General features: G+C 42.3%; 1 protein-coding gene across 1 annotated transcript in view; it reads right to left on the bottom strand.

The window, feature by feature from the left end:
• Positions 1-12,287, bottom strand: part of CTNNA3 (catenin alpha 3) — a 415,687-nt gene that overhangs the window by 77,498 nt on the left and 325,902 nt on the right. The window contains exon 13 of the mRNA XM_058810887.1: positions 2,831-2,982. Within this exon, the coding sequence (XP_058666870.1) occupies positions 2,831-2,982 (152 nt within the window). The remainder of the gene's footprint in view (positions 1-2,830; positions 2,983-12,287) is intronic.

Raw genomic sequence — 12,287 nt, 5'->3', positions numbered from 1 at the left:
GTCACAGCCTCAGCACACCTGAGGCTTTTCCCTCATATCACCTGAGTGACAGTCCCACACAGACACCCTCTGAGGCTTTTCCCTCATATCACCTGAGTGACAGTCCCACAAATACACCCTCTGAGGCTTTTCCCTCATATCACCTGAGTGACAGTCCCACAAATACACCCTCTGAGGCTTTTCCCTCATATCACCTGAGTGACAGTCCCACAAATACACCCTCTGAGGCTTTTCCCCTCATATCACCTGAGTGACAGTCCCACAAATACACCCTCTGAGGCTTTTCCCCTCATATCACCTGAGTGACAGTCCCACAAATACACCCTCTGAGGCTTTTCCCCTCATATCACCTGAGTGACAGTCCCACAAATACACCCTCTGAGGCTTTTCCCCTCATATCACCTGAGTGACAGTCCCACAAATACACCCTCTGAGGCTTTTCCCCTCATATCACCTGAGTGACTGTCCCACAAATACACCCTCTGAGGCTTTTCCCTCATATCACCTGAGTGACAGTCCCACAAATACATCCTCTGAGGCTTTTCCCCTCATATCACCTGAGTGACAGTCCCACACAGACACCCTATGAGGCTTTCCCCTCATATCACCTGAGTGACAGTCCCACAAATACACCCTCTGAGGCTTTTCCCCTCATATCACCTGAGTGACAGTCCCACAAATACACCCTCTGAGGCTTTTCCCCTCATATCACCTGAGTGACTGTCCCACACAGACACCCTCTGAGGCTTTTCCCTCATATCACCTGAGTGACAGTCCCACAAATACACCCTCTGAGGCTTTTCCCCTCATATCACCTGAGTGACAGTCCCACACAGACACCCTCTGAGGCTTTTCCCCTCATATCACCTGAGTGACTGTCCCACACAGACACCCTATGAGGCTTTCCCCTCATATCACCTGAGTGACAGTCCCACACAGACACCCTATGAGGCTTTCCCCTCATATCACCTGAGTGACTGTCCCACACAAACATCCCTACAGAGCACTCCAAGCAAATACTGCAGAGCTGAGTCTGCCTCTGCACAGAAACTGACTGAAGCTGTGTTACATTCCTCAGTGTAAATTCTCCAGAAATTCAAAACTCCAGAAAGAAATACACAGCCATGACCATGGAATTCAAGCCTAAGACAACTGGACATAAAGAAGACTCTTATCTCACTGAGAAACAGAAGCAACTTTGTAATCCTAAAAGACCCAAGAGCCCCTGAGTCACTAAGGGAGGGATGAGCAACACCGGCATTAAATGAAGCTTACCTAGAAAAAAATGAGATGTCCCAATGACAACTTCTTAGCCTGTGCTCACTGACACAGGAGCTGATCTGAAGACCCAAGCAAGCATCACCCACAATCTTGGTTGTGGGTGTGGTTTGGACCTACACCCAGCTCACAAACTCCCACTGCTATGGGACACATGCTGGATGTTTCAGGGTCTGTCCTCAGTGTACAAACAGCTTCCTAACTGACACCTGCAATAAGGATGAGACATTGGAATCATTCTGCACATCTGAATTCCTACTTTACCTCACACAATGCAGTATGTTAAGACCAATGTTCTTCACATTAGAATGGTTTTGGTGGGAAGGGACCTTTAAAGGCCACCGAGTCCAACACCCCCTGCAATGAGCAGTTTCCTCAGAACCCTGCAGCCTGGCCTGGAATGCTTCCAGGGATGGGGCTTCTACCACCTTGCTGGGCAGCCTGTGCCAGTGTTTCACTGGCACTCACATTGCAATAAATTTCTTCCTTTTATCTAGCTAAATCTCCCCTCTTTCATTTAAAATCATAACCCCTTGCCCTATCACAACAGGCCCTACAGAAAAGTCTGTTCTCATTTATAAGCCCCTGTAAGTACCCAAGGGCTGCAGCATGGCCTCCACAGAGACTTCCCCAGCCCCAGCTTTCCTCATGGCAGAGGGGCTCCATCCCTCTGATCACTCCCGTGCCTCCTCTGCAACACTCCAACACTCCGTGTCCCTGCTGTGCTGGGAGCCCAGGGCTGGAGGAGCTCTGCAGGAGGGGTCTCACCGAAATGGAGCAGAGCAGCACACCCACCTCCCATCAGCTGCTGCTCATGGCTTTGTATTCACAAGAAAAGGAATCTGTTTCCTACCATGTTCTCAACTGCACAGTCAGTGCAGAAGAAGATAAACTTCCTTGGAAAAATCTATCTATATTGTTATTAATGCTTAATCTTATATTGAAATGAAATTGCTGAACATACAGACATTGCAGCTCAGTTGTTTATCATTCTTTATGAAGATATTTGGGGGAAATTCTGCATCTGACAAAATTCTGGCTTGAATTTAAAAAATAAGCTTCTCTGATTCAGTTTCTGAACTTCAGGAAAAACACAAACATAAGCGCAGTGATTGCAATTGTGTGAGACAAAGAAATCAGGTTCTGGTGTAAGGCTGAAAGAACTTGATATGGGAATATCAGAATCACCTGGAAATACTCTCTCTCCTACATTCCTCAGGTTAAAGCTGAAGAACTACAAGATTTGGTTTTGTAGCTGCAAGTTAGCAGCTAATGAAGTGAACAAAGATCTTTACCAACCAAACAAAAGTATGTATTTTTAAAGAAGTAAAGACATTTTTGTGCAACATTCTGATGTGGTACTCAATGCAGTTCCAGACTTGTGCAGTTACAATCACACATTTCCCTGTAACCCAAGTTTCCCAGGCCAGTTCATCCTGGATATGAGCTTGGGGGCATTTATCACACACATAGCTCTGAATGCTCCCAAAAATGCCCTGACATCCTGGCCCATCTCAGCCACCACTATGAAAGGAACAAACTGCAGACTCACCCGAATCATCATGACGGAGCACCTGATGTTGTGAATTGTATCATACACCTTCTTGGAAATGTCAACAAACTGGTTGTCATCAAACAGATGCACTGTGTTCTTGCTTAAGCTCTCCAATGCAATATTTACTTGATTAATAAACTCTGGAATCACTATTAAAAAAAACCAAAAAACAACAAAATTCAGTGAGCATAAAAGAACATGTAGTTTATTTCTTTTTGGCAAAACACCTGACATTGATAAAAACTTTCTTTTCTAAAAAGCATTACAATAATAGTGCAATTACTTTTAAGTGAGAATACCTTTGTAGTTTTTATCACAGTTATAAAAATGCCCATGGTAAGCACATAAGCTGTGGGTGGTTGCACAGTATTAAAAGAAGAAAGAAGTTTTAAAAGAGGAGCTGGGGGAGCAGTTGTAAAAATTTGTTGGTGATTTCAATAGCAATTTTACCCAGAGAATCAGGATGAACAACCTGGCTTAACTTTAACCACTGCTGAACAGACTTCCACTATTTCCCAATCTGCTTTCATTCTGAATGGAGATGTAACCAGCAGAAGATTGATGTTTATTCTTCAACTGAGCAAGTCCCACAGCTGTAACCCGAATTTACCAGGGCAATTTATCTTGTTTGAACCAAACAAACTGTGCATTCGAGTCAGCTGGATTTTAACCTGTGCTTCACCCAGAAGGGCTGGGGGTTTTCTGCTGCTGCCCCAGGGGTTTGTTCTGCATGGTGACCTGGCAGCTCTGCATCTCCCTCAAGCCCTCACACCACCCTGCAGCAAAGGAAACCCAGCACAGAATATGAAGGAATGCAGATGGAAAATCCATCACACACACAGAAGGACCTCAAACAAGCCCAGACCAAACTCATTTCCTGTCACTTGGAGTCTGAGGACATAACAAATGCAGAAGGATAAAACTGAACTTGTGTAATATTCAATATCAGTAACAGGCCTCATGGTACTAAAGCTCTCTCTCTGGCAATGTGTTGGTTTCAAACATTAATATTGTTTGTGTTCCACCCTCCACAATTCCACACTGTGCAATTCACAAATCCCTGACACACGAAAGCACTACTACTGATACCATTGATGTGGAACATTTCAGGCAAATCTTGAAGTATTTAATAAATCTGGAGGCAGACAAAGCTTCAGCTGAAGGCATGATGACTTCTGAATAAGAAAACCTGGCAACTTAGGTGCCCCAATAATGCTTTCCTGCCTAACTTTGATGAGGAGACCCACATAGCCCTTGGAGACAGCTAAATGCATTCTCTAATTACTGTAACTTCACTGTCTTTGAGCCAACAAGTAGTTGCCACTTAACTTGAAAAACAGGGTATTTAAAATCAGTGCCTCTTCAGAATATCACTGGAATTGTCATATCTTCAAAAAGGTCAGTGGAAAGATTTATAATAGTACAGAAAAAATACAAGACATTTTTCATTTGCAATCACATAAAATAATTAAGGAGAACAAGTACCTATTTATTTGTCTTAAAAAAAAAAAATCAAAGAAGAATCACTGAATGAGAACTTTTCATCATTTTGTAACGCTTTTCTTTCTAGTTAAACAAAGATTTTGGCCTCGAGACTATCAAAACAATTCCAAGTGCAACCCAGGCTGCACTTGAGTCCAGAACCACCACTCAGGGCCCTCCTCCAGCAGCATTTCAGATGGGGCTTTGCAGCAACAGCACTTTTACACAGACAAATAAAGCACAGGACTAGACTGCAGTTCTAAAGCATGTACACACCAATCTGCTAATGAAGTGTGAAAATACACCTGGGCTATCAAACAGGCCTTATTTCCTGCTCATTTCCCCTCTAAGTGATAGGACAACTCCCTCAAATCCAAAACTACTGGGATTTATTTCTGTTTTGAGCTCCCAATCAATTACTTTAAAAAAAAGAGCATTTTGGTGCGTATATGAGCTCCTACCCATGGATAACTAACATCCAAAATACTTCACAGACCTCAAACAGTCAGGCAATCCTCTGAAACACTGTATCAAGTGGACTGAATTGCACCAATAATGTGCATATTTCCTGTACTTGGCTTTATTTTTCTAGGCAGCCTAAATATAGTAGAGAAGTGGATGCAATTGAGAACAGGAGGAAATTACTTATTTTTTCACTCTTTCAAAAGCAAAATAAAACTAGTAAAATTAAAAATATCAAGTGTTAGACAACTGAGAAGTACTAAATTTTTTATGGGAATTTGTAAATTTTATTTCTGTTTTCTTTGTGTTCCATTCTGTTTCTCCTGCAAAAAAAATTAAAAGCAAATTTCAATATGAGCATCTGTAATTGTGCTTTCCCTGAGAGGGAAGGTGCAGAAAGGAGGATGTTTGGAAAATACCAATATGCTCATAAGCATAATATTCAAAGTCCCTAAAGTAATTAAAGATTTCACACTATCAAAAATATATTATTGATATTAAACTAATTTGCTTTAAAATTCATCAAGTGTTTCCTAATTCTGCTGTTTTTTTTTTTTTTAAATAATACTTTTCATATTTCCTTGTAGGCATGTCTTCTTAGTCCTCTAATGTTTTTGCTTGATTTTGTAATCTTCAATCAAAACCAACTAATGAAGCCGGTCTGTAGTTTAATAGCTGTCAGGGCCCAGCTCTTCACAAAGAAAACTAAACTTCACTAATCCCTTCTTTCCAATTAGCAGCTCTGTGCCTGTTATTTTTAACAATAAAACAATCAGGAAAACAGATTCCCAGCTTTGCAGGAGCCTCTGTGCTTGTACCTTTTACTTCAGCTGTGTAAGGGATTACCCCACTTGAGCCACACCAAAGCAGCTTAGAGTGAAAAGCCAACAGGCTGCAGAGCCAAACTGGGTCCAACACTCAAACACACCTGGCCAGACATGAACAGTCACCACCGCCTAGAACTGACCCCAAAAAAATGTACTTCTTTTTTTAAATTCAAAATCTTTACAGTTCTTCACTCAGGGAAAAAAGGGAAGAAACTAGCAAACCCACAATTTATCCCAAGAAAATTAGTGGCAAATAAGCCAAGTTTCCCTTCAGTGTTTCTCTGCAGGTACAGGGACTCTGAGCAACCTCCCCAGTGGTGCCAGCAGAGCGAGGAAAGGCAGGAGAGCTCCCACTGGAACAAAGGCTGAAGAGCTGCTCCTTCAAAGGCAGCTTTGAAATGGAAGTGAGAGCACAGGCAGTGACTGAAGCTCTCTGTGCACAGCTTCAGAGCCCAGCCACACACACTGCAGCCCTGCCACAGCTCTGCCTTAACTCCAGCGGCCTTTCAACACCAGAGACAGCTCTCCTGGGCATTCAGCCACCTGCAGCCATCTTCTGTGCCCAAACAAGTAATTAAAAAACAAAAAAAACAAAAAAAAAAACCTGGGCAAGCTGGAGTGAAAAAATGGTTTTCCTTCTGAAGGTAAGAAAATCAGGGCAAGTTGCTAGTCATGAATTAGGACTCTAAGAGGAGGAAGACTTGCAAAAACCCGCCTGAAGTACAGTCAAGTATGGCCTAAAAAGCTACTGGATGAGTTTCAGATGAAGCTAGCATGACAGCAGAGCACTGAAATAAAGCACATGTGCAGCAGGCAAGCTACCAGAGGTGTGAGCAGCCCAGAGCCACACCAAGGCACAGGTGGGGGCAGCAGAAATGACTTGACACAAGAGGTGTGTACCTCAAGTACTTCATTATTCCCCCATAACCTGATCACCCAGCATGAAAGTCAGTGTGATGGGTACCTCAGGTTGCTTACAGAGGATTTAAGCAGCTTTCCAGCTGCAAAAATTCAGTGGAAGTGAAGAAAAGTATGGTTGTAAAGATTAAAAACACAGCTGCCTGTTAAATGCAGGGTAATACTAGAGAAAGGTAAGAAATCTAGATAATAGCCACACAGCCTCTATTCAGTGCTTCTTTATTTAATTACACTCTTTGAGATCAGGTAATAGTTTGCACTTCCTGTGATTTAAAAATAAGCATTTGTAAATTTCTTCTCGAAAGGTGTCTAAGAATTTCAGATGGTAAGAACACTGCCTATTCCAGCAAGCCAATTTTACTGCTAAGTATTATGTCTCCTCTTCATGTCACTGCAATCCAGAATGGTACATAAAGAATGAAAAAAATAAAACCCATCTAAGCTGAGGCAACTGGGCTGGCTAAGGGACACCCTGTGAAATAAAAGGGATCTGCTGGCAGCAGCCTGAGTCATGGCACCCAAGATAAAATTCAGAATGGAACAGATTGTTTCGGTGACTGATGGAGATAGCTTCATTAGAGGTGTTCCAAAATACACTGAAATAATAATGGAATTACTGCAGAAAAAGAGTACTGTGCACTCACTGGAAAAGGATGAGCTGAATAACACAAGCAGGTTTTGAAACTGCAACCACTTGTGACTCTTACAAATCCACATAAAGCAATCCTAACGTGAAGATGAAGCAGCTCCTGAAGCTAATTTCACTATGGTACAAACTCCTAATTCAAGCCTCTATTTCTGTGATACAATGTTAAATTGGTAACTTCTTACTCTGCCACTGTATCCAATGGCTTTCTAAGGAATACATTTGCATATATCTACATACATATGTATATGAATGAAGCAGAAGAGCTTTGTGACTATAGGTATTTGATATACCTCTTATATTAGCATTCACCTTATTTGGTAACAAGTTTACAGGTTTTATGCAGGAGAAGAGATTAACTATTTGTGGGACTTGCAACACCTGGAAGAGCTCATTTTCCTCTGGCAGCTTCAATCCTAGGCCAGTGTATGAGAGGCACGATCTCAGAATCCCCGATTGTCCCCTCCCTGACTATTTAGAGCATAAAGATCTATAAATTATCCTAATGGAATTTAGCATTTCATGCCAAAGTTTCTGCATAATAACAGCGTAATAGAACATAAAGTAGTCCGGGGAGAGGCCTGATGCACATAAAAAGTTTCCTAACAAAAAGCAAGCTGTATCTGCCTCTCTAACTCAGACCCGTGCCAGCTGCAGCTGTGCATTTTGCAGCTTGCAAAGCTGGCAGACTGCTGGCAGACCCACAAAACACAGCTGAGTGTGTATATACATGTAGACATGAGTATATAATTACCTAGCTATGTACAAATGGGCATCATGAGTATTTTTGTATGTGTATGTTTACAGACATATTTATACAGAAACTACGCAGAACACGACAGCAGCTTTGTGGTAGCAGATCTTCACAGCTAACAAGGGTAAGATTTTTAGGAGTTAACTGTCCTGAATGTGAGAAAATATTGATAGCAAGTGAGACCTAATTATTGGCAATGTGTGGAATTAATGAGTAGCAATCCAGTAAATTGCTGCTTTTAATTTTGAAACGGCCCTAATTTATTCCTCCCTGAACACACCCATGACAGTGATTGAGCCTCCTACCTGGAGCAGGAGTTGTTTTGTTTTGCACCAGGACAGCTCAGGTGCACACAGCAGTCCCTGCTCTCTGTGACATGGGCTCAGGGGATTGTCTGGGATTTAGGAATCCCTGGAGCACAGCCTGCAAAGGCATGGAACACTGCAGCTGGGAATTGAAGCAGTGCCCTGCAGCTGAACATCACAGCCCAAGCTTCAGTGGGACCCCTCTCAGCCACCTTCAAAGGGTTTCTTTGTGGCCATGCTTTGGAGGGAGCACATGAGCTCCCCTGTACAGGGAACTCATTAGAGACAGGTCACAGCCTGCAAAGGAGCAGAGAGATCATTTCAATAATTTACATAATCCTCCTTTTTTTGAAGCCCTCTGCCTAATACATTTTGCTGCCATGCTCAAGGACAGAGTGACCATGAGATCCCAGATGAGAATGACATTTCCCCCTAGGACAGATGAGAGGAATTTCAGAATTTATTTCCCATTCCTTAGCAGACAGTGTGGACCATGTGGGCCTGTCTTGTCTCATCAGTCCCTGCCACAGCACAGCATCACAAGCTGTGGGAACAGGAACCACTCCTCAGCCCAGAACATGCCTGCCCTTCCTTCAAGTGCAGTCTCTGGGCTTCATTTAGGGGAATCTGCACTACACAGAATGCCATATAGCTACACAGAAGCTAAGACTAGTAAATACCCAAAGTCTGTACCTAAAGAACACCCCAAACACAGCCAAAGCTCAGCCAGCAAGAGCAAAGAGGCAATTAACGTATCAGGCAATTTCTACAGGCTGCTGACCAAATATTCCCAAATGGGGATTTTCCAAATTGACTGAGCAGGACACAGGAAATGCCCTAAAAAGGAAATTAAGAGGAAATTTAAGTCCTTGTGGGGAGCAAGTGACTTCATTCTACGTAAGAGAGACTAGCTGAACAGAGAGCAGCTTTTTAGCAATTTAAGTGGGAAAGAAAAGTCCTGAGAGTTAAATAAAAAATAAAATTACAACCATCCCAAATCCCTCTCTGTGAACCTTCTTTGGTTGCATTGTAGATGCATTGTGCTATAAACCAAAGCTAGAGAATGGGGTAATTCACAAAAAACTTACAGTTACTCTTTAAAGGAGGAAAGTGGGACGAAACAACTGAGCACAGCAGTTTCCAACACACCCACTTGTCTGTGATCCCCAGCCAGTCCTTATGGAGGGGGCATGGCAGTGGTGCTGAATTTACAGCTGCTTGGTACAGCTGCTCTTCATGTACTGCAGTAACTTTATTTATTTTGGGAGACACCAGTGCCATTTCAGAAGCTCAGAACATGTAACTAAGACATATCTCCATATTTCCAATATAACTATGCTGACAGTGAGTTGGTCTTCAAAACATTAACAGCAGACAACATTCAATTTTGAAATGCAGCCACCTATTTTGGTAGATTACTAGAAATATTGACTTTTTAGAAATCTGGTTCCCAGTGGGTGTAGCATCAACCTAGAAAACCTGAAATTAATTGAATTAGCCACAAAGAATAAAACTGCACAAGATTCCAAGCTTTTTTGGCCCAAAGACAAAAAAAAAATTGCATATCCCACTGGGAAACATCAGAAAATCAATACAGCTTTTTAGGCAGAGTCAGATACCGTGGTTTTGACATATGCTAGCAAACAACAAAAGCATACAAGACAAAATCTCCTTGGACAAAATGGATTGGGAAAAGGGTCACTACATTTTAGTTCTATGTCTACTTCCACAGTAACTTGGAATAACTGAAATAATTTCATCAAGAAGAATTATTTTTCATGGAAGACTGCTGACATTTTAAAAGTAAGCACAAGAAAAAATACGTCTTGGTTGCCAAAATCCTCAAACACTTAGTTACAGTGAAATACCAGTAAATGCTGTCAAGCACAGAAAAGAGATTTTTCTGAATGGTGCCAGAAAAATACTGTCTGTAAATTTAATATTCAGAGGTAGCCTGGGAGTGATTCAGCCAGCAGAGACAGAGTAAGTCAGTGGGGCTCTGTTCACTGGCACCAGGCAGAAGGAACAGGAACCCAAGGGCTGCACCACAACCACAGGAGTCAGGGGCAATTGCTGCAGTGCATTTGGAATTAGGTTCTCATTGCTGAAGCCCAGGTGGAAGCTTCATTATTAGAACATGGTATAGTGAAATGGATTAAAATCAACAGTGATAAAGGGATGCTGCCACATTTAATAAGAATGTTCAACTGTAGCACATCAACATTTGAGAGCAGTAAACCTGCTAGCTGCAGAAGCTGAAATACCAATGGGCAGCTTCTTCGTGGCCAAGGTGACAGACTCAAGTGGCACTCTCTAAGGGTTCAAAGCAGGAACCTGAAGGGGCTGTTGGCACTCAGTATGCCAACCATAACTGCATCCTGTATTACACATTCTGCCCTACAAAGACATCCCATCTTACCCAACTGCTTATCAATAACATTTAAAAGAACCTTCTTCAGTATTCCCCTGAAATCTCTCCATCAACTAGTGTTTAAATTAATTAGCAACATTTACGGTTATTAGTGCTAATGCTACTGTCATCAGCAGGGCAAAGTTGCTCAGCTAAAGAAAGCTCTGCACAAGGAAGCACAGGAACAGCTGGAGAATCACTTGTAACAGGTACAGACACTGAGGGGCAGCTCCAACTGCAGGGGACGGCTGCAGACAAGAGAGGGACGGCCAATTACATTTCCTGCTACATCCAATTCCGTGCAGAGACTATGGAAAGGCTGAAAAGGTTCCCAAGGTGTTTTTGTTCTCTGCTTGGGGTTTAGAGTTTACAAAGATGGACTACAAGAAAGCCTCCTCCCAGCCTACAATGCAGACATAATGATTTTCCTCCAACATACAGACTACTGAAGATTCAAAAAAGCCAGTTATCAGCTCACAAACAATGGTTAAAAACTGAACAAAACTACACTGAATAAATCTAGCCTTGCTTCTAATACTATTGAGATACAAAATCTAAATGTGTTTTTAGGTACAGGTTCTTACTTACCTATCCCACAGAATAAAAGACAAGCAAGACAAGTGGACAAATTAAATAAACACAAGAGGACAATGTTGTTACTGGAAAGAAATCTGGAGTACTGCTGAAAATTTTACTATTAGCTCTCAGGAAAAGAAAGTAATTGCCATGGTTTGAAAAGAACACACTGAAGAGTAAACAAACTTTTGAAAAAACAGAGCACCTACAGGTTCTAAATGCTTCTTTGCCTATCTGGAAACATATCAGACTAAACCACACAGATGGACTGCATCCATTTGCCATGTTTCTATGCCTGACCACCATTTAATAGACAAACACTTCATATATGAGGTCTGCATTAACATTCTGGAGAAATTTGCAGATTTTGAACAAAGTATATGCAAGCATTTTTACACTCAAAGTCCTTCTTAATAGTAACAGTATGTATTTCTAGTAACAAGCAAGTCACTAAGCAGAAAAAGAACTCTTTTCTAAGAATTTGACATTGCTACAGCAGAGTATGAATGCACACATTAAAGCATTTAATTACCCAGAAAAGATGGTTCTTAAGTGAATGCAGCTGGCATCTAACACAAGCAAAACATCCTATACACATAATTTGAAAGGATTCTGCCTATCACCTCCTTAGACATAAAACCAACACAACATCAGTCACATCTTTGTCCAGCTAAGTTGTGAAAACCTCTAAAGACAGAAATGTCACTGCAGCTTTGCTCTAGGGCTGCACTAGAGTGAATAAATCCCCTGCTCTGCCCACACTCCCCCTGATTCTCTCTGCTGCAGCCTGCGGCCCCTGCCCCAGCTGTGCCACCTGTCTGTACCAAGAGTGAGTGGCAGCAGAGTCACTGCAGCTCTCTGGGGAAGCTGCAGTCTCCATCCATTGTCCCTTGGCTGCCACCTGCCCACGTTCAGCTGGGAGTCTCTGCCCTTCTCACAAGTCATCCCCAGCACCCTCTGCTCCCCAGAAAGCTTTTCCCCAACACCTGGAGTTTGACAAGGCTACTCTGGAAAGTGCACAGTCAGTGCCATCCTCTTACCAAGGGTCACACCCTTTCATCCTTCCCATCTTAT

The sequence above is a fragment of the Ammospiza caudacuta genome, chromosome 9 (genome assembly GCF_027887145.1).
Source record: "Ammospiza caudacuta isolate bAmmCau1 chromosome 9, bAmmCau1.pri, whole genome shotgun sequence".
Classification (NCBI taxonomy): Eukaryota; Metazoa; Chordata; class Aves; order Passeriformes; family Passerellidae; genus Ammospiza; species Ammospiza caudacuta.
This window is presented reverse-complemented; position numbering and strand designations above follow the sequence as displayed.